The 21,837-nt window shown below is 50.4% G+C and overlaps 1 protein-coding gene across 2 annotated transcripts in view; it reads right to left on the reverse strand.

Annotated features, from left to right (window-relative positions):
* Positions 1-15,971, reverse strand: part of PDLIM4 (PDZ and LIM domain 4) — a 32,213-nt gene extending 16,242 nt beyond the window's left edge. Inside the window, exons 1-2 of one of the 2 annotated variants that reach the window (XM_085518702.1) lie at positions 15,844-15,971; positions 5,847-5,998 (exon numbers count right to left, since the gene is read on the reverse strand). In XM_085518702.1, coding sequence (XP_085374828.1) covers positions 5,847-5,998; positions 15,844-15,960 — 269 coding nt within the window. In that variant the 5' untranslated portion in view covers positions 15,961-15,971. Of the gene's footprint in view, positions 1-5,846; positions 5,999-15,808 lie in introns of both variants that reach the window. The other variant, XM_015875580.3, reaches the window with a different exon arrangement.
* Between the last annotated feature and the right edge of the window lie 5,866 nt (positions 15,972-21,837).

Genomic DNA, 21,837 nt, shown 5'->3' on the forward strand with positions numbered 1-21,837 from the left:
GCTGTTTGCTGGGACAGAGGAAGCTGACCTTTCTGGGAACGGCAGCATTCCCAGCATTCACCATCATCTGCTGCTGCATGTATTGCTTCCACATTCAGAACCAGAATCCTGCATTCAGAATCTCATCTGGAGGCCCAGAACAATGAAAGCTCCTAATTGCATTGGCAGAGACCTCATTACAGTTTCCGTGCTTTCCCCCCACGCACTGCATCAGCCCAATGTTGGCTCACGCTGCTGCTGAGGTTACGACTCTCCTGTCTGCACAGCTCTGCAGCCCACATGCCAAACACAGCTCACATAAAAAGAAATCCCCCAAGATTTTGACTTGCCAGTAAATAAGTGCAATTCACAAAGCCATTCTGCTTGCAGTCGATAGGAGTGATAAGCAGCAGCACATCATCTCCGCACCAACACTGCCAGGCTGCAGCCCTCCATGTACTGACCCCAACTCAGAGTGCAGCTAAACATGCATTTCCCAAAGCTGTGGGTCTGCACACTTGGTGACAGAGGTGGGCAGAGTGCAGGCACCCAGCTAGAAGCCTGATCATAGTTGGTGCTTTTAATGACGAATCTCAGAAGCTTTGCCATCACCAGAAGTTTCCCACATACACATGAAGCCTCACGAGCCCCCAGCAACGGCCGGAAAAACCCAGACTGACCTCAGCAGCAGCTTCCAGTTGAGCTGCTCTGAAATTAAATCGATATGGCACAGCTTTGGTTCTATCCAATATCTTCAGAGACTTCCTGCCAAGCTGAGGGGACTGGGGCAGCAGTCAGCTCTACCCAAGAGAAATCAAGGTCTACTGTAGCATTAGGGGGCATTTCTGCTCAGGCTTCCCCTCTTCCCAGGGAACAGGAGTGAACCCAAGGCAGCACCAAGGAGCCCCATAAAGGACTTTGTGCTCAGCAGGGCCACCCCGAGGCACTTTCCTGCGCTGCTCCATTACAGCAAAAGCTGATCACACTCTGTAACACAATGGCTGAGAGCTCAGACACCACACTCACATGTTCCAAGTTGCTGAATTCACAGCTCAAGGATGGGAAAAGTGTTTTCAGATGCTTTGCAGGGGATTAAAGTCAGCTATGTGGAAATCATTACTCTGCATTAACAACGCTCTGCTCTATTTTGATTGCTGCCCAACAATCCTAAGGAAAATAACCTGAGCAGGGCCTTCAACATGAGGCTGCGTGGGAAACAGACTCATTAACAAGATAAACCCAAAACAAATAAAGCAAGCTGCAGACACCCTTTACCCCACAATTTGTTTTCTAACAGACTCCATATCGCTTTCAAAGAATCACTCACATACACTCGCACATTTTCACCGCAATGTTTTTGCACCTGGTAACGATCTGCCATTCCCGCTCTCTGCATTGACAGAGCCATTCATGCACTGCAAGAAACCCCACATCCCCATCCTGCAGCCCTTTCCAGGTTCATGTGCAGCGCTCAGCAGTGCAGCCCAGGACGTGCCACCACCTCTCCCCATGACCACATCGCTGCAGTCCATCTGCTCAGCGTCTCTGTAGAGCAGCAGCTTTTGGTTCTGCCCATCACCCACCATTAAGGTCTCAGCTGCAGAGATGACTCCTGCTGCCCACACAGACATTGCCTTGCTTGGAGGGGATGCTTGCGATGCTGAAGCTCACTGTGGGGCTGCAGGATCCCCACCAGCAGCTCACACATGGCACAGCTGTGGGGCTGCTGCCTTCTTCCCCTGCCCCAGTTCAAGCTGCTCCTGCAGAGCCAGGCAATGGAATGCCACAGGTTTTCCCCTCCATTCATCCTCGTATGGCTCCAGAGGGGAAGCTGTGATTCACTTTTCCAGTTGCTCTCAAGTTTCCAGGAGGGCTACATCATGCACTGTAACTCTTCCATCTCCCAGCAGTGTGTCTCAGGGTGATGGAGCATCCAGAAAGATGTGCGCAGAGACAGGGAGACTCCTGAAAGTCAGCAGTGTGCAGGTCCAGGCAGATCTCATCACTGGGCATCCTCTTCCAGGGAAGGAAGACTTCTCCTTCTAGAGAATCCCCACCCTGAGACAAGCAGGAGGGAGCAGAGCCCATGCTGCAGCCTTGCATGGGTTTCAGCAAAGCACAGCTCCAACCAAGCTCTGTAGCTGCTTTCACTTGAAGCATAACCCCCATCTGAAGAAATAAGTATTGCCTAATAACTGGGGCTGCACCAGAACCACAAGAGACACTGACTGTAAAGGAACAGCCGAGGTTTTCTTTAGAAGCAGTGAGAACAGTACACAGCATTACATGAGAGGAGGCCAAGCTGTGCTGCTGTACCAGTTAGCTCAGGGCCAGAGAACACAGCACGCACCAGCCCGAGGGCTGACAGCCTTCCAGGAGAAGGACAAGGTGGGCTACGGGGAGAAAAATAACTTTTATAAGCACCACAGAGAATCCAGATGTGATTTTTCAGCTTGCAGTTATTCAGCTCTCACAGCTTCTCACTCAGAGGAGACACTGCACGCCCCTCCTGCCATCCTCCCAGCACTCAGTGCAGATCCAGGCTGCTCCCAGCACTGCTTCCCATCGTGCAGCCAGGAAATTGCATGTTTGCCTTTGGTAAGGAGCACTCTGTCTTCTTCCAGACTGAATGCAGAGGCAGCCCCTGCCATGCCACCGGGCAAGAGAGCCAAACCCAGTGTAAGGTCTGTAATGACAGACTGTGCTAAGAAAGAGGCCCACGTCCATTTGCAGCTCATCCACACTGTCACACCTCACTGGTGCCAGTCCCTATCCCAATACAAAACCCATTTCAGCTGGTTCCTCCCAAGCATGGGGAACAAACGCTATCTGTGCTGCATAGAAAAGCTTTACACCCCAGTGATCTATCCTGTACACAAACTACCACACTCATTCTGGTTCTTTATTTGCTTACCCAACAGTGTCACTGAGAATATTCATCAGGTGAATCTGATAATCAGCATCTCCCACTGCATCCAAAGGGCTCTATGCACCCCATGCACACAGTGTCCAGGTGGGTCAGGCTGCTATTGGGACACCCAGGTCTGTGTGCCTGCCCCACTGGATGGCCAACAACCCTTCCCTTTTTCTTCCCATATGGTTTTCACCCATTCTGACTTTCCTACTCTCAATCAAAGGCAATTCACTGAATGCAACCTGAAAACTAAACCAACCCTGTTGTATGTCACAGTGACACAATGTCAGAGTTTCCCCATCAGGAGGAGTCACAGAAAGCTCTCAGGGCCCTGCAAAGCATTTGCTTTCAGAATAACCAAAATGTCCTGTGATGGCCTCACTGCTGAGCTAAGTTACCCCACACACAGACATCCCCATTGGCCCCCGCTGCTCTCTGCATCCATCCAGGTGATTTAAATCTGCATTTACACACACAGTCACAGAATCAGGAAGATTGGAAAAGACCTCTCAGATATGATTCTATGACACAGCCGTGACAGAGCCTCTGAGGAGCAAACACTGCTGCCAGCAAACCCTGGGCTTCAGAGCACCAAAACGGGAAGCAGCTCTGAAGAACAAACCACCTCCTTTCTAGGAGATGGGTGAACAGCAGGACTGCACAGTGCTTGCACAGGGCAACTGCTGCAGCTCCTGAACCACTGTGCTGTCAGCACAGTATAATGAAGTAAAACAAAAGCATCATCTCTTTGTCCTAATGTGCCAGCAGGAATAAAGGTCAGAAACCCCTGGATTATCTTGCCTCAAGACAGCAACTTCCATCAGTCCCTTACGGCAGGCAATGGGATGCACAATGCTTCAGCTTGGAGTTTAATGCCCACAGTGGCTAACTTCTAATCTCTGTCCCTGCTTCTCTCAGTCCCCTTCTCATGCCCTTGTCTTACAGCCATGAACTGGGGGCAGCCATGCAGCCTTGAGCTTACAGACTAAAAGAAGTCAGTCAAAAAGTCTGATGATTTCATCAAGGCACTTGAGTCACACCTGGCAGAGCCCCGTTCCAGGCATGACAAAGTTTCCACCTCCAGCAGGCACGGCACAGAGCAATTGGAGCTTTGCTGGGCACGAAGTGTGTGATGGCCACTGGCACAGCCCCACATCTGGCTGGGTAGATGGAAAGAAGTCTTCAAGCTGCTGTGATGACAATGTTCCCTTTCACTATTCAGCTAAGTTTTATCTTCTGCATATAAACATGGACATATAAGTACTGAATAACTTCAGCATTACAGGACAACACTGCACGTACCATCACCGTTGCAGAAAGTCAACGTTCAGGGTAAAAAAGAATACCTGCAACTCTATCTCAGCCAACAAAAGACTGTCTCCCCCTCTACTCTGCCCTTGTGAGGCCCCATCTGCATACTGCATTCAGGCTGCAGCCCCCAGTACAGGAGAGATATGGGGCTGTTGGAATGGGACCAGAGCAGGGGCACAAGGATGGTCAGAGGGCTCAGCACCACCCCTATGAATAGAGTGTGAGGGAGTTGGGTCTGTTCAGCTTGGAGAAGGCTTCAGGGAGACCTCATTGCAGCCTTCCAGTATTCAAAGGGAGCTTACAAGCAGAAAGGGGACAGACTTTTTACACGGTCTGATAGTGACAGGACAAGGGGGAATGGCTTTAAACTACAAGAGGAGGGAACGTTGGTTACACATTAGGAAGAAATTTTTTCCCAGAGGCAGTGAGGCACTGACCCGGGCTGCCCAGGTAGGCTGCAGTGCCCCATCCCTGGAGGCATTCAAGGCCAGGTGGGATGACATGCTGGGCAGCCTGGTCTAGAGGCTGACACCTTTCCCATAGCAAGGGATGGAACAAGATGAGCTTTAAGGTCCCTCCCAATCTAAGAGTCTCTATGTTTCTATGAACAAAGAGATGCCAATTGATGCCAGTGGCTAAAAAGGGGCCAAGAAACAGGACTTAGTAGCAGCCTCCTGAAAACAGCTCCTGGTGAAAGCAGGACAACCCTCCTTAGCCAGGAGAAATCCCACCAGCATGAAAAATCCTTTCTTTCCCATAGTAGCAGCCCTATAACCACTATAGCATGGCTGGGCGGTCCATGCAGCAGTCAGGCATTGTAAGTGCCTCTGCCCCATGAACACCCCAGGAACAAAACCATGTTTGTGTTTCACAGCAACACTCCCCACACACCAAGCAGGGCAGCAGCACCACGCTCTGGGACCCGGCTACCAGTCAGAAGCCACATATTTCCTAAGAGAAGCATAAACACTCAGTGACAGCTCTTCATAGCAGGAAATGCCTTTTTAATCTGAAGTGGATAATTAGGACAAATTTATTTAAATCTATTAAGAGATAGCAGCCATTTAAGAGCCTTATAAGGAATAGATCATTTGTGACTTGCATCCAAAGCCTTTAGCTAAAAGATTAACTTCAACAGAAAGCAAAGAAATCCAAACAAACCTTCATTTTGCTTTGAAATATTATGAAACAAAAATGCCACATGCAGTTGGCAGCACCTCCAAACGTACATTCATGGAAGAGACATTTAGGAAAATGATGAGTAGGAGCCAATAGAATACAGGAGGCTTCTCCCAAATGGGGTTTTGGCCCCAGTGCTGCTCCTGCTCTGGTCTGTAGGAGCTGCATGACCCCATATGAGATCCGCAGGGTCTGACTCAGCTCAGCCTTCAGGAACCTTGTGAGGTGCTGAGAAGAATCCAGATCCACTCATTTATCAGTACCCCTCTAAGAACAGCTTTCACCTCATTGTGCCTAATACCACAGAACAACTGCACCAGGATGCAACCAGAACCAAACCCCATGTCACACCTGGCCTTCTGCAGAAGCATCAACCAAAGCTGACATGAGAGCACAAACAGCAAAGCACCAGTGCAATACACTACTGAGGACACAGCACATGAGCACAGCAAGCCTTCCCCACCTGCTCACAGACAGCAGCAGCTGCTCCACACACGCCTTGATCTTGTTCTGTGCCTCCAGATGTGTCATGGCTTCTGTGCTCTCCCCATTAATGGCCAGAATGATGTCTCCTGGGCACAGGTTGGCCAAGGCTGCTTTACTTCCAGGGTTAATCTAGGCAAGAAGAGATAAAAGATGCATTTAAAAGAATGTTCAATTTAAAGAAATTAATGTTTATTAATAGCAACAACTCCCTCAATGTGCCCATTTCTGGAGAAGATCTGTGTGTTCTTCTAAGCCAACAGCACTCGGGTCCCACCTCAGGTCATGCCAACATCTCTGGAGGTCATGCCGCATACAGGGGCCATCAAGTGCCAGCTCTCAGCCCATGGGGCTCCCATCAGCCCCAGCACATGCCCAGGTCTCTCTCAAACAACACAATGCCCACCTTCACCATAGAATCACAGGATATCATGAGTTGGAAGGCACTCATAAGGACTATCAAGTCCAACTCCCTCAGCCCACAGGCCTTAAAACAAGCTCTGAGCATCAGCCCCTAGATGCACATAAAAACTTCAGAGAAAGATGTAATTTAAGGGTGAGAGCAGTCACCCTAATTGCTTCCTGCTGGGATGCTGCATTTCACATCAGTTTTTCCCTGACTGTTTTTCAAGGAACTGACACTCTATAGCTCTGTATGAAGCGTCCCACAGCCCATCCATCCCCACAGCCCATCCTGACTGTTTGTGTAGGACCTTCCAAACCTTACAGAGCTTCCAACTCTCTCCCCAAGGTACTAATGACACAGCTGGGTACTGCCTGTGGTTGGACATAGGGCCAATCCCATAGCCTACAAAAAAAAACCCTTGAGAAGTCACCCTTTCCTTTACATCAACCCAATTACGCTTTTAACTTTCAGGATAAGACAAAACGGTGCAACACAGGCAGGACAGGTAAGCATGTCTATAAGCACTTCATCACAGCGTTTGCACCCTGAACGTGGAGGTACATGGGGAGCTCTGAACTCTCTGTGCAGCTGAGCGGAGCTGATGCCACGCTGAGCCTTTTGTCGTGCTGTCGGAGCAGATCAGCGCTCACCCTTTGCTCTTCAATAGTTCCTGCAAACAAACCTGCCCAGCCACCTCCTGCCCCTCCTGGCTGCCTCTGACTCAGCCCACAGCAAACAAAGGGAGGCATTTCTCACCGCAGCCCGTATCAGCTGCAGAGCTGTGACATGCGGCATTTTAACCTCAGAGAGATTTCACCCCCCCCCCCCCCCTCCGGAATTACTTTGTCCTGTTGTTTTCCTTTGAACCCACATTAGAAACAATGGCATTCCCCAGCATTAGGCTCCTTTAGCAGCCTGGGAAGCTGCCAGCCCTGCCCTATGCCAGGCAGGAGCCCATGGAGCACTGCCAAGCACACACCTTTACACAACAACGTGCTGGCACATGCATCCCCTGGTGTTGGCCACCCAGCCCTGTGCTGACAGCCCGACCCAACACCACCACATCTTGTTATCGTCTGTTCTTCATGTCTGATGCATTTCTCCCCTTTCAATGATCTTAACCAGATCGTAGCTTCCTTGGAGAAAAGCTGCTTCTGGATGGGGCTCTTTGCTGTTTCCTAGTTTTGGTTTCTGGTTTATTTCAGATTATTTTGGCAGCACCTTCATATGAGCATTTTACACTACCCATGGAGATGACTGAGGGCTGGAAATGGAGCTGAGCTCCAAGAACGCGTTAGATTGAGATACAGCATCAGGGTCATAGTCTGGGAACCAGCACAGGAACACGTGGCAGGACAAGAGCTCACATCTGTCAGTGAATGGTGCTCAAGATGCTTCAAGCCAAGTTCTCCCAACCACAGCTGTGTGACACCATCAGCACCAAAGGTGCCAGATCAAAGCAAACCAGGCTGTGCCACGGTGTTGTTGTGAGGGCAGGACCATACAGCCTCTTGCAAGCCATTAAGAGCACAGTATTAAGTCCAATAAGCTTTGTTGGAGCATATGTTTGTAGTCCAGCCTCCAGGTTACCACATGGAAATGCACAAGTAGACATGAAGGAACAAAGGGACGTGGGTCAGCTCAAACCAGAATGCTCTGAGGACTTCAGAAGCCACATTTCCTTCCCAATGCCAGCTGCCACCAAACCAGCACTGAGAATCCACATCCACAAACAGGGACAGGGCTTCCCTTCAAGCCATGGCCCTCATGTTCTGAAGCCACAGTTCTGTGGAGTTCAGCCATGCACTTGACATGTACAGCACATCTGCAGGGCACAGAAATCCCATGGCAACAGGGAGCCACTAACACAGACACCCATGAATCTATGCCTCTGTTGAGAGAGGGCTTTGCTCTGCTGCAAGCAGCACGTGTGACATGAACACAGCACTCATGAATTTCAGAGTAACCGGATACATCACAAAGTTACAAACACTGCAAAACCAAACCTGCTCTGAGTCACTGGGGCTCTGTGCTCTCTGGAGGGGCCTCCACCAGAGAAGCTGATTCTTGAGAATAGGACATGTTTATGAAAACCAGCAACAAGGCTTGTTTGTTCGGGAGGTGCCCAGCAGTGCCAGGAACGAGCTGCTGTGGAGTTCCTCCCCCCCCATCACAGCCTCTGGCACACGCAGCCCTGCTGCTCCATCCACACCCAGCCCCCCCATGTGCCCCACAGTGTATGCACAACACGGGGCATTCCCTGAGTTCCAACAGAGCCAAGCCCTGTCAGGAGAGAGCAACACTGTGCATTCAACCCCTCCGCAGGAGTAAAGGATTGCTTCTTTGTTTCCCCTCTCACAGCGTGTATATGGGTAAGGATGTTATCAACATAAAACACAAAGACAGAGAACTAAAACTGAAGCAAATGCCCGCACACTACCTTTCTCCCTGTCAGAGATACGGCTGCTGTGCTGAAAGCATCAGCCCAGTGCCAGCACAAAGGAACTGGGGGGACCATGAGCACAGTTACAGCAACAGACCCCAGCACTGCCCCCCATCGAGGACATCCGTGTCACCACATCATGAGGCAGCTCCATCCCAGCACTGCCCACGGGAGGTACCACCAGGCTCTAACTGCAATAGGAACAACCCAGCAGCCATGGGGATGCTGGAGCAGGTCTGAGAAAAACCCCAAGCCCAGCAGTGCCTCTCATCTGGCCGCTGGGGCCCCGCTGTGATTTACTGAGTGCGAGCATCTGACTTCAGGCCAAGGAAATAATGCACACTGAGGCAAGTGTTCCACTAAGCCAGCACAGCTCCCAGCACCAGCTAGTCTGGTAAGTAATGCTATTTGCACTAAGAGTTGACTCTTGAAACATGCATTGCATAATTCCTTCAGTCCTGGAGCACAACCCCAGCAAGGCACCAGCCTCACACAAGCACAGAGCCAACCCCAAGAAGGAACCCAGTGCTGCTCTGAGGGCATTGCCACCACCCCCATGGGCAGGCAGGGACCAAGCCAAGCACCACAGTCCCACCCAGCAGTAGTTCTGCATGGGAGAGCTCCAGAACCAAGCCAATATCACCAGCTGGAATAATGAATCATAGAATCATTAAGGTTAGGAAAGATCAGTAAGATTATCTTAATGCTTAAGCAAAAGCTTTATTGGTCACGTTAACAAGTTACGTTAGCAGACTAACATACTGAGTGCTACAGCAATAAAACAACTCATCCCGTCCATTAATGAAGTCACTTTCACAGAATTTAACGGGTTAAGATGCACAGTCCCACACGATCCTATGCAGGCCACACCACTCACCTGCAACACACTACACTGGATTTAAGACTGACAAGCCAGTGCTTTGAGCCAGTGTACATTCCTTGCTAATCCAGTTGCATTTTCATAATTGCTTATATAGAAGCACATCTTAAAGATATTGCCTAGGGATGCTGTGCAACACCTAAGGCTTGTCCTGCTGGGGTCAGCCCCACAGGAAAGCCCCAACTTCCCATAGCATCTCTGGGAATTCTGAGGGTTCTTTAGAGAGGACACACTGAGCACATTGCAGAGGACACCAGAGCTGTTTGCAGCTCTGCCCTCAAAGCATGGGTGCACCCAGCACACCCTGCTGGAGCCACCAAGCTGAAGGCACCAAGCACAAGCAGCTCACACCCAGCTGGAGAGCTAACCTGAAATCCCAGCCTGGTGAAAGCAACATGCCATCCTCCCCATGCTGCTGCTGCCACCTTTCCCTGCTTTATTTGTGCACTGAGATATTCCATAGGGTTTGGCCTTTGTGCTGGAAGCCCTGTGTGTGCTGAAGGCTTCCAGGCAGCACTGTGTGCCTTACAGCAGGTGACAGCTCCCAGGGTCAGTATTTCTGCAGAATTACATAGAGTTGAATGGGTGAGAACGTGAGCTGCAAGGTTTTGCTTCTCCAGTTGACAAGAAGGGTGGAGTGACAGAGGGGCTCTGAAGGCATCTTTGTGATGTCTGGAGAACTTATGGGTAGAAATACACTCATGCAGAGGCTTTTTTCTCTCCTGTATGGTGAGAGAAGTTTACTTTCTGCAAACCCCCCTGAACCACACTGTGCTCTACATCTGTCACTGCTCCAATGACCCAACACATCCTCCTCTTGCTCGGGGCCATGAGCAAGTACTGAAGTTGAAACCAAACATTTCAGCCCTTATCTGTAGGGCTTACCACACACGTGGTGCTCATGGCTATGCACAAACCCATCACACTCAGTGCTCACTGGTGCCTCATTGCAGTCCCCACCCACAGCAAATCACAGTGTGCACCTCCTGTTAACAAGTTTGCTTTGGCTGCGTTATCAGCCCCACACTCCAGCAGCTGTGGTCACAGGTGACTTAAAGCATATAGATAATTCACTGAGTGTTTGGGTATCCATGAGATGACACGGAGCTCAAATCAAACAGAAGTTCAAATATTATTTATAAGAGGATGTGCATGCTCTAGGACTCACTGTGCCACCTGCAGACACCACCTGCACTTCCTTCAGCCAGAAAGAGGAGTGAATTACAACCATCTGTGTTAATGCTGCATAATCCATAATGGCATATGTGAAGTAAAAGTCAAGGACCAATGTCCCCTAAGCAAGCATACCTACTCAAGTGGCCCTTCAGTTCCTAAAGGGGAACAGACTGTGTGACAGAACAAGGGGAAATGGCTTCAGACTGAAAAAGGGGAGATTTAGATTGGAAAAAAGGAAGAAGCTGCTTATGCTAAAGATGGTGAGGCACTGGTACAGGCTGCTTAGAGAGGCAGTGGTGAGGCACAGGTCAGGCCGGGGCAGCTCTGAGTACTAAGCTGTGGGTGTCCCTGTTCACTGCAGGGAGTGGGACCAGGTGGCCTTCAGAGCTCCCTCCCAACCCAAACCGAGCTATGATTCTATGTTTAACCAACACCTTTTGTGCTATAGAGCAACAAAAAGTTTAAGACCAAATCAAACACCCCAGGTATTTCCCTTGCACGCTGCCCACACCAACAGGAGCACTCCGATACCTCACTTTATTCTACTTTATCCTTACATCAAGCAGGTTACACCCATGCACTTCTCCAAGCAGCTCTGCCTACCTGTCCCAACAGGCAATCTTTCCATCTCTGAAATGAAGGTGATGTCAATTCTCTAACAACAGCCAAAAGAGCCCTTTCTGCTTTGCTCAACCCAGCAGAGGCCTGAACCATTCTCAGGGGTGTGCTGCATTTGTTTGGCTGCACCCGCACCAAGGTCAGCCTGGGTATGAATAGACCTCTGTGAATCATTCTTTCCGCCTGGTTTCCCACTTGGGATTATCAGCCTGCTTGATTAGGGTAATTAGCAGTAGCTTTCCTTCCAACATGCAATACCACTGCTGTCTCCTGCACCAGCACTCACTGTTTCCAGTTATTAAATGAAGCCTCCACAACTCAGTATTCTCAGGAGCAAACATCTCTGTAACACACCTGTGAGTGCTCATCTGCTGTTCACATTCAGTGTTCAGTACCAGAATGGTGCAGATGTTCCACTGAGTCCTTACAGCCATCACTGCAAGACCATTGATGGTGAAAGAACAAGCAAAATGAATTCCTTCCATTTAAAAACATAATTCCCATTTGGATCATGTTGGAACAAACACAGATGTGTAATAAACAGCAACACAACTCTTTCACGGGGACAATAAAGCTGAAGGGCAGCAGAAGCCAGAGGTGTTCCTTGCTTTAGGCTCTATCAGAGCTGTTATTTCAGAGCACACAGCAAAGTGGGTTATTTCCATTTAACAAACAACCCAATCCACACTATTTGCATATAAAGCCAGGAAACAGCTTTACAGCCTAGCAGCTGAGCAAAGGGAAAGCTACATTCCCTTTGCTAGCATCTCCAGCTCCATCCGTGCTCTGAGGCAGCCAGCAGGTGGGCATCTATGGGGTTATCAGCCCCAGCCCCATTCTGCCATCCCAGCCTGCAGAACACCCACCCCGTAAGTCACTGCATTCAGTGGGCAGGAACACAGCAAGGGGGGAGCAAACACAGCAGCCCTTAGAGGAATTTGTCCACTGACAGAACCCCTCCTCGAGTACCCCAGCCTGCAACAGAACTGTTTGCTCAAACAGAAAAGTTCCTTATGTTGAAAAGCCAACCCGAACTTGCCAAACAATGCCCGGATAATGGATTGCAGACCCATTATTTCTCAGTCTCCTCATGTTACGGTTCCACACCCATAGCTGAAAATGCATGCTCTGCTGGAGGCCAATGGGTACACCAGTGTTGGGGGCAGCAGATAAAAGAATAACTGTGCCTTGTTTTTAAGGCCATTAAATAATCTTTTAATTTAAGAAAAGAACATTTAATAACACGGGATTCAGTCCATTTGTCAATATCTGCTGAGCTATGACAAACAGCAGCAGCGCCTGGCATTGGCAGAGCCAGACAGGAGGCAATGCCAGCTGCTGCAGGAGCTCCATGGGCAAGTTCAGGCCATTAAATGCATTCTAGTTACACTAATGACTGATTGTCTTCTAATCCCAACAAGGGGCAGACCAGCTGCGATCCCACTCAGACACACAGCAGTGACTGATGTGGTTATGGGCACAGCACTGTGTCAGTTGTTCCGCATACCTGCATGGAGCTACAGCAGCCCCTGGCCTTGCCTACCTCATTGTCACCCTCCTCAGCCAAGGAACAGCAGCTGACAACTACCAGAAAATGAACCAAGCTCTAAACCCACCCCTATCGAGTCATTAAACCAACTCTAAGCAGATGCGCTGGGTTATTTCCCATCCCCTATAAATATCCCTAGAAGGAGGAACCTTTAATTACACAATGCACTACGCCCAGCTCCAACTTTCTGTAACCATGGAGCAAAGCAAAGCAGGGCTACCTCCCCAGCACACAGCCCAGCTGCAGCCCCCCACTGCTTGCTCTAAGCCCACCCACCCATCAGCATTTCCTTATCTCTAAGGCTGAAGAACTTCATGATCCAGCTCAAACCCTCGTGCTCAGCATCAGCTGCTCTCAATGCAATCCCCATTTGTCATTATCAAAGCACAGAGGGAAGAGAACTGCTTTCAAATAGATCATGGATCAATTTAATGAGCTCATTGGAAACAGCTGCAAGTGATGGGCTCACCAGCACCAGCTGCACCTGTGCAACTGTGGCCACATAGGGAGCTAATGGGTAAAGCAAGCCCTGGTAACTCATTCAAGCCCCATTCCAAACCAGGGTTCTATGACATCATTGTTTCCCATACTGCCAAAGCTATGTTTTCTTCATGTTCATCCTCTGCAGGTACTCCCTAAGGCTTGGCTTTGAGCGCCCATTGCTTCAACAGCTCCATTTACAGCATCACTTCTTTATCTCTCCTCCTTCCCCCCCCCCAGCCTCACTTTGGGATTGGTCTCCACCAATTTAATATCTCTGCCCACAGAGCAATGGCACTCAGGTGGGAGGGCTCTCCAGGAAGGCAGCAGCATGGGCTCCAAACAACATTGGGCTATTGGGACTGGAAAAAAATAATTTCCTTCAGCAGTCTAGAAAGAACCAGAGAAACCAACGTATGAGCAACCAAGGTTTTTTCTTCCCCCCCCCCCCCCCCCCAAATCCCTACACAGGGAACTCACGTTTCACAATAAGTAGGAGTAGGATTAGAAAGAGGCAGACAGCCTTTGGCACCAAGACCTGTCTGAAAGCCACCCACAGCCATCTCAGATCCCAAAACACAGCCCCTGAGCTCCCAGTGGAACCCAGCAGCACACAGCCATGCACCCAGCACCCCACTTCCCATGCAGTATAGGAGGGCAGCAGGCAGGCAGACGATGCTCACAGCAGGATGCAGGAGCCCCGTGGTCTGCTCCCTCCTCCCACCAGGACTTGTGCCTTTTACAGCCTCTGTTTGTAATTTAATGACATTTTAATACAAAATAAGAAAGCGCTTGGAAGGAGGCGGGAGCCAGCCAAGAGCCTCAACAATGGGCTGCAGCAGGAGGATCCCTCCCACACTTCTGTCTTCAGCCCTACAGATCTCCCCCTGCCCAGGTTGGAGGACCAGGAGGAACAGCTTTGGTTTGGCCCAATAGTGGGATCTAATTGCTGCTCAGGCGATTAGTTTAATTACCTCATGGATGATTCTGAGATGGAAGGAGCACAGCAGCACACCTACTCTGTGCACAGCTCTTAGAACCCCCCTCACCCAGCCACTGTTACCACTCACTGTAGGGGGAACCCAGCAGCTCACACACAACAGCTCCTCCTTCACTGTTTTTTTCACCTTTTTTGGGTGTTATTTCCCAAGCCAGCGATGGCTCTTTACAGTGGGAGCTGAGCCCAGGATGGGGGCTGCAGTATGCCCAGTGCCCATCATTGTGCCCTGCACCATCCCAGAAGCATTGCCTTCCACCCAGCCAAGGCAGCTGGATGGGAGGGAGGAGAGCCTAATCCACGACCTGAGAACCACCCTGGGACACACACTCCTCTGCTCAGAGCAGGGTCCATCCCAATAAACATCATTCTCACACCTCCAGAGGTCCCAAATCCCAGCTGCACGCTGCCTCAATGTGCAGAAGCAGACTTTGTTTTCTCTTGTTGAACATTAAGCCAAACTTTTTCAAAGCAACAGCAAAGCAGCTCCCTCCTCTGCCTTAAGATGTTCCATTTCATGGCAGAAACACTTGTGCGAACACCAGAGGCAACAGTGAAGTTCAATATTACCCTACACAGCTGAGGGGAAGAGAGTTTGCCCTTCACCTCCTCTCCATCCACCCTCCCCGAGCTCCGCCACATCCATCCTTCACCCCCACAAGGGGCACCAGAACAAAAGCAGCCACTGGGCACTATGAAATAGGCACATCTGAGCTCCAACACAAACCAACTGATTTTAAGAGGTGCTTTCTTCCCTAATTCGTTCTTTACAGCTCAGGGTAAATGCTTTCCATTTTCTGTCATGGCTTTGGCGGGTGAAGAAAGAGACGGCAAACAGCTTTTATGTGTTAGGACAACAGCTTTACGACCCAGCTGTTCCCAGAGCCTCTCAATGGCTCTCAGTGCTTGCTGAGCCACCCTGAGCCCACGGGTAACCCCAAACTCAGAGGAAGGGCTGAGCAGCGTTGGGCACCACTCCCACCATGGCACAGAGATGGAGCACGGGTGCACCCCCAGCCTCCCACATCCTGCATGGGGCTCAACTCAACCTCTCTATGCACAGAGCCCACCGTGTGCTCACCGAGATGCTCTTAAGAAGCTTCCAGAACGCATCTTCGAGCTGTCATGCAGCACTACGAAAACACTTCGTCCTACCATAGACCCCGCAGCCACGCACAGGGCTCCACCCCGACCCCACCGGTGCCCCCCGGAGACCCCACAGACCCGCTTCTGAGAACGAGCCCGAGCGCTCTGCCAACTTTAAACCCAAATCTTAGGAACTAAAGACTACAAAAGGATCCGAAAAGCATCTACACCGGAGACCGAAGAACACTGACTCAGGAGGGAAGAAAGGAAGAAGGGAAGGATGGAGGCAGCCCCTCGCCCCGCTCACCCTGGAGATGGTCAGCGGCGTGCTGAAGTCCTTACCGCCCACCAGGCGGAAGCCCCACGGCGAGGGGCCGCGCAGAGCCACCGAGTGCGGCATAGCGGGATCGGGGCTCCGTGCCCAGCGCTGCGCTCCGCTCCCGCCCGCTGCCGCCGCATCCACTTAAAGCGGCTCCGAGGCCCCGAGGCCGGCCCTGCAGTGGGGCGGGCCGGGGGGGCGGGCCCGGGCGGCGGGCGGGGGGGGTGCGGGGCCGGGTGGGGGCCGGCGGGGAGACAGAGGAGAGCGTCCCATCGGGGGAGGATGGGCCACGTCCCCGTGTTGGGTGGCCCTGAGGGGTCCCGATCCTGTGCTATAAAGCTGGTGGCATCCTGATAGGTGAGCAGAGCTTCTTGTCCCTGCCTGGAAGGGACACTGGGGGTGGGGGCTCCCAGCCCCCGATAGCACCCAGCATCCCTGGGGAAACAACAAACAACCCCGGGAGTTTTAAGGTGCTCAGTTTGGTTTCGCTTTGATTTTGGGGGTGGTTGAATGGTTGGTGTGGTCAAAACAAAACTGAACCAAGTCACTGAAACCAATTGTGTGGCCACAGCCAATGTGTGTTTCTATTACTTCCTTGGGACTGCGAGGCAGATGCTGTGATATTTTGGTGAAATAGGAGGCTTTACTGGTTGTTCACCACCACCTGCATGTTGGAGAAGGCTGAAACTCCAAACAGAAATGATCTGCTCAATTCAAATTGGGAAACTGTGCCAGCCCGCCGTGGCTGTGCCCATGAAGGGTCTTGGGCTGCCAGGACAGTGTTGCATCCCCACTGTTGTATGGTGAGAATGGGGCTGCCACCTAATGCACTGCATCCCCCAAATTACACTGGGATGCTGGAAGGATGCTTGTACCATAGAGGGTGTTGCATGGTATTTGGTAGCACAGCACTGGGCGGCACAGCATCAGGTAGGACAACAGTGGATGACCTGGTGTTGGATAGGACATTTTGGGTGGCAGCCTGGAGTCAGAGTGGGCAAAGTTCAGACCTGGGTTCCATTGGAAGCAGAGGTGTGAGCAGGAACCTCGTAATGCTGGAGCTTGGGAAACACCGCTGTGCCTGGGCAGGGCTGGGCTGGAATCTCTGACTTCCAAATAGGCTGAACAAAGGAGGCATTGTTAGAAAGGTCCAGTTTTGCGCAGTGGCTTCATGTTGCCCAGTTTCTGTGACTTTGATTTATGTGCTATTCGCTGCAAAATGTTTTTGCGTGTTTGCTCGTGCCATAGGAGGGTTTGTCTGAAGCTGCCGTGCCTGGGCTGTGCGGGATGCTTTGGCCTGGGCTGAGTGGGAGCTTCTGCTTCGTGATCTGGGGCAGAGTGTGGCTGTTCTGAGCCCAAAACATGGCAAGCTTTGTTCAACTGGATGGGGTCACACCTCCAGGAGAGCTGAGGTGCAGCAGGAGCAGCGGATCTTCACCCATCCTTTATGTCCACACCGGCGCAGGCTGCAGAGCTCCCTTTTGTCTGTGCAGCAACGATGAATCATCCCTCATTCCTGGGTGATATCACCACTCGCAGAGCCGCCCGGCCGGAGGTTTCCTTCTTGCATTAGAAAACCCTCCCAGCCGAGCAGTGACACAGTGTGCAGTGCTGGAGGAGCAGCTCCCACCATCCTGCAGGGGAAAATTCCCTTCTGCCGGGTGCTGGGAGGCAAGGATGGGGCTTTTGGTCCCAGGGTGGTTTCTGAGTGCAGCCAGCTCTGCTGGGTTCTCAAAGTAATTTGTTGGCCTGGGAAACAGATGAAGAAAACACAGAAATCCCCACTGTTAAAGCATTCCTTTCAAAAATCGGGTGGAAAGTTGCTGACTTGGGGACATTTTCTCTTTGAGGCCTTTCACGTGCTCAGCACAGGCTGCCCCTCACCTAACCTGAATGTTAACCCATGTGAAGAGCGATGGGAATTGACCACATTGGTTTAAACTTGTGGGTGTGCTCCTTCCAAATTAAATCACATTCCAAAATGCATTAAACTGAGCTGAAGGAGAGCCAGTTTTACTCTGAATAGAAGTATCTGCAGTTGACTTCCTCCCCCTGGAACATGTCCACGTGTGGACCAGCCCTCGGGTCACAGCACAGCATCAGGAATTCATTCCTGACCCCTCAGTCCCCAGCATTCCTTCCAGGTTTTGGGAAGGAGGACACCAAAACCCCATCTCCCCACTGCCCCATTCTCCCTAATTGCTCACACACCTCTTTGCTTTCTCTAAGCAAAGCCAATGCAATTCTGCAGCCTGAAAAGGGCCCAGTCCTACTCTCATTCCAGTGAAGAAAAGTGGACTCTGTGATTTCTATTCCTTTTTGTTTTCTCTCTGATAACTTGATGACTTTTCAGCTGTATTTTGAGTCGTTTCCCAAAATAAGTTGTGCTTCTGGATCAGAAACCACCAGGATCACCTGAATGTGATACGAGCCTCTCTGTGGGAGCAAACCCTGGCCCTGAGCTGATAGCAGGATCTCTGGTGTGCTCCTTTTGCTGAGCATGAAACTCTCCAGCAAGCTCTAACACAGACCATGCATTACTCAAAGGGAAGGTCAGACGTGTTCATGAATTCAATCTCACCACACCATTTGCTGTACTTTTTCTCCTCCCAGTGTTTTGCTTGGTGTTTGCTTCCAGTATTTTTCCACCCTGGAGCCTTATCACCTCTTTGTTTCTTTTTCAAGCACTTCATTCGAGCTCCCCTTTGCCACCGGTGTCTCTCTGCTTCCTTCCTTTGTTATCACAGATCAGCAGATATTCAGCTTTGTGTTCCATGTGCCACCCTCCAGTGTCCAGCAGAGGCCCCATGCTTATCCAGAAGGCCCAATAATGACCCTCCCATAATGACTTTGAACATCTGCCCACACGAGGGTGATTTTAAGGATCACCACAGCCTGATAGTTCAGATGACTTTCTTCTGGGCACGGGCTGCACTCCTCAGGTGCAGCCTAGAGCCTTCTTTATAGAGTGATGCTGGGTCTGGTGAACACTGATGTAAGTTCCTCTGATATCTTTGCAATTATTTAAATGTTGATCTGTGGGTTATGAATGTAACCTCCTGAGTTGCCCTGACCCTGAGGAGATGCTCAGCATTTCTGCTTTGCTCCTGGCAAGCACATCTGGTGTCTGTGGATGGCTTCATGGCTGCTGCACAGCACTTTTTGCACTCTTAACACAGCATTATTGTCCTGCAGGATCTCCAAATGGTTCTGGAACTCCCAGCATGAGTGCTGACCCCCTATAGCACCTGTAGCTACATTTTCTATTTTTCCATTTCTATTTGGAATACATTTCACTGCACAATTGGGTGTACAACAAGAATGCATGCAGGAATACAACAAGGAAGACCTGCAGCAGGGAATGCACTGGGGACCGCGCTTCATAGGGTCATAGAATCATAGAATGGCCGGGGTTGAAAAGGACCACAATGATCATCTAGTTTCGATCCCCCTGCTATGTGCAGGGTTGCCAACCACTGGACCAACTGTCCACCAGCCATGACAATTTACCCTTTGCAAAGGACACTTTTGGTCACATGATTGGCACATGGGTGAGATGGTGTGAAAGCAGTGTGTGCAAAGGGGCTGGGGCTGTGCTGGAAGCCTGCAGGGAGCTCCCACAAAAACTGAGCTGCAGAGAGTGGATGTGGAGAATATTACATCTCTGCAGGTGGGCATTGAGCCCAAAGGCGTCCTCCTGTTGTGTGCTGCAGAATGCAGCTCCCCACATTGCTCACTTAATGAGATCCTATGCGATGAAAAGTTCATTTTAATGGGACATTCATCAAGCTCAGAAATGCTTCCTTCAGCTTTATTTGCCTGCAGGTTCTGGATGAATGACTTGTCTCAAAGGGCTTCTGTTGTGCTTCTATCTGATGTAGCCAGTGTAAAATTCCAAGCTCCTGTTAATGTTATCACCTGAGAATTAAAGTACTTCCATTGTTAAGAAGTCCTTTACAACCACCTGTATTTCATTTCTAAATGGAGGTGGGAGTCTAACATAGCTCCTTGGCTGCATGGGTTGGGAATGCAGGTTCTGACATGGGCTGTCCCACTCTCATTTGGGATTGGAAGGGGTCCCTAAGGCGATGCTGACTGCATGCACTCGCAGTCCCTGTAGGAGGAAAGTTCCATGCAAAGCTTCATGGTGCGTGTGCAGCTGGGGCTGGATTCGCCCTCCCAGCAGTCAGTCTTTCTCAGAGTGTAGCTTTTCATGCATTCATCACTTGTCCTTGACAGTTTCATCTTCATTTCCATTACCCCAGCCTAAATTAGCACCTTCTGGTGCCTTTCTGACCCAAGGGGACCTTCTCTATGTTCATGTACAACAAATTCGGTGGGGTTTCAGTTTATTTCTTTACTTAATAGTTAAAAACATCCAAACTATCCAAGAAACAACATCCTGTGAAAACATTTAATTTTGAAGCCCATTATTTGGATGAAGTCCAGGCAAATCTCAGCCCCATGGCAGATCCGGCGGCGGGTTTGAAAAGGATTATTTAATTTATGGGCTTTGCAGAATCTCTCAGATCTGAGCTATTATTTCAGCTTTTGAAAGTTCCTTGGCCAGTGCCCAAGTATTGGAAGCTGTCATTTGGAATTCTGGTTCATTCTTTTGTTTGTCCAAATCATTTATCTAAAAGTTTATCTCACGGATTGAGGCATCCCGTGGTGAAAAACCAAGCTGTGATAGACACTGTCAGTGTGATGGAAGAAATGGAGCTGGAAGAAATCCCACCTGGGAGCTGTGGGCAGGATGGGCTGCAGCTTCGTGGGGTGACTGCAAAGAAAAGTGCAAGAAGTTGTGCATGGCTATGCATGGCTGTACATGGCTGTACGTGGCTATGCCTGGCTGTGCATAGCTGTACATGGCTGTTCATGGCTGTATGTGCCTGTGCATGGCTGTTCATGGCTGCACATGGCTGTGCATGGCTGTACATAGTTGTTCATGGCTGTATGTGGCTGTGCATGGCTGTGCATGGCCATGCCGTGCAGTGCAGTGCAGTGCATGGCTGCTGCCAGACACCAGAGCGTAGGCAGATCCATGGTGCAAATCCTTTGTCTTTTCAAATGTGTTCAGTGGATGAAAAGCAGTAGGGCCTGACAGAGCAAAATGCACTTTGTTCTTAAGCCACAACAACTGCTAACAAAGGAACATTTACACGTTCTTCCAGTCGTGGCTCAGCAGACTGCCAGTCACCCACTGCAGCTTCACACAGCTGGGGCTTTGCATGCAGGACAGGTCTCAGCACAGAAGCCTGCAGCTGAAGCAGATGAGGCCCCACATGGACCCCTCAGTGGGAGCACGATGCTCAGCTGCCTTGGAGCACAGCATGGCTGTTCCCCACCAAGGGCAGCCCCAGGGACGAGCACAAGGCAGCTTTTCAAGGCTGATGGGAAGCTCACAGTGTTCCATTGTATGTTTTCAAAGCAGAGCACAGTCTATTTTGGATGAAAGGACCTCCAGCCCCAATCTACCCCGTGACCTAGAGCTGCAGTCAGGGACTCCAAGGGAAGCGCAGGCGTAAGGCTGTGGGCAGAAGACGAGATTACAGTGATCTGCTGCTCTGTAGGGCTAATTGTTCCCCTTACGGGATTAAACTGATTGATTTCCTGTCTGAAGCAGCTCCTGGAAGGTCAGGGTCAGAGCCTCACATGTACTGATCTGGTTCCTGAGCAAACCCTGAACTTCTCTGCTTCGCCCCTGTGAAATCACTGCAGACGTTGGCTGCACGGCTGCTCTGCAGACAGACCACACATCACCATCATCATCATTTCATAAGGTAGAAAGAAAAGCTACTCAGCAGCATAGCTTTTAAGCCTTTCCTTGGGATTTTGGCATTTATCATCCTACCTCTGGCCTTCATTGATAGCAGTGCTTCCTTTTTTGGGTGTCATGCTGCTACAGAACGCAGGGAAGTAAGCTGAAAGTTCCCAATCCATGCAGGTCAAGAAGAGTTTGCCCTTTATCACTCAGAGATAAGTTCAGCAAACGCAATGTTTTTGGAAGGCTGAGT

Source organism: Coturnix japonica, chromosome 18 (assembly GCF_054131305.1).
Source record: "Coturnix japonica strain WE chromosome 18, WE-NBRP24, whole genome shotgun sequence".
Taxonomy (NCBI): Eukaryota; Metazoa; Chordata; class Aves; order Galliformes; family Phasianidae; genus Coturnix; species Coturnix japonica.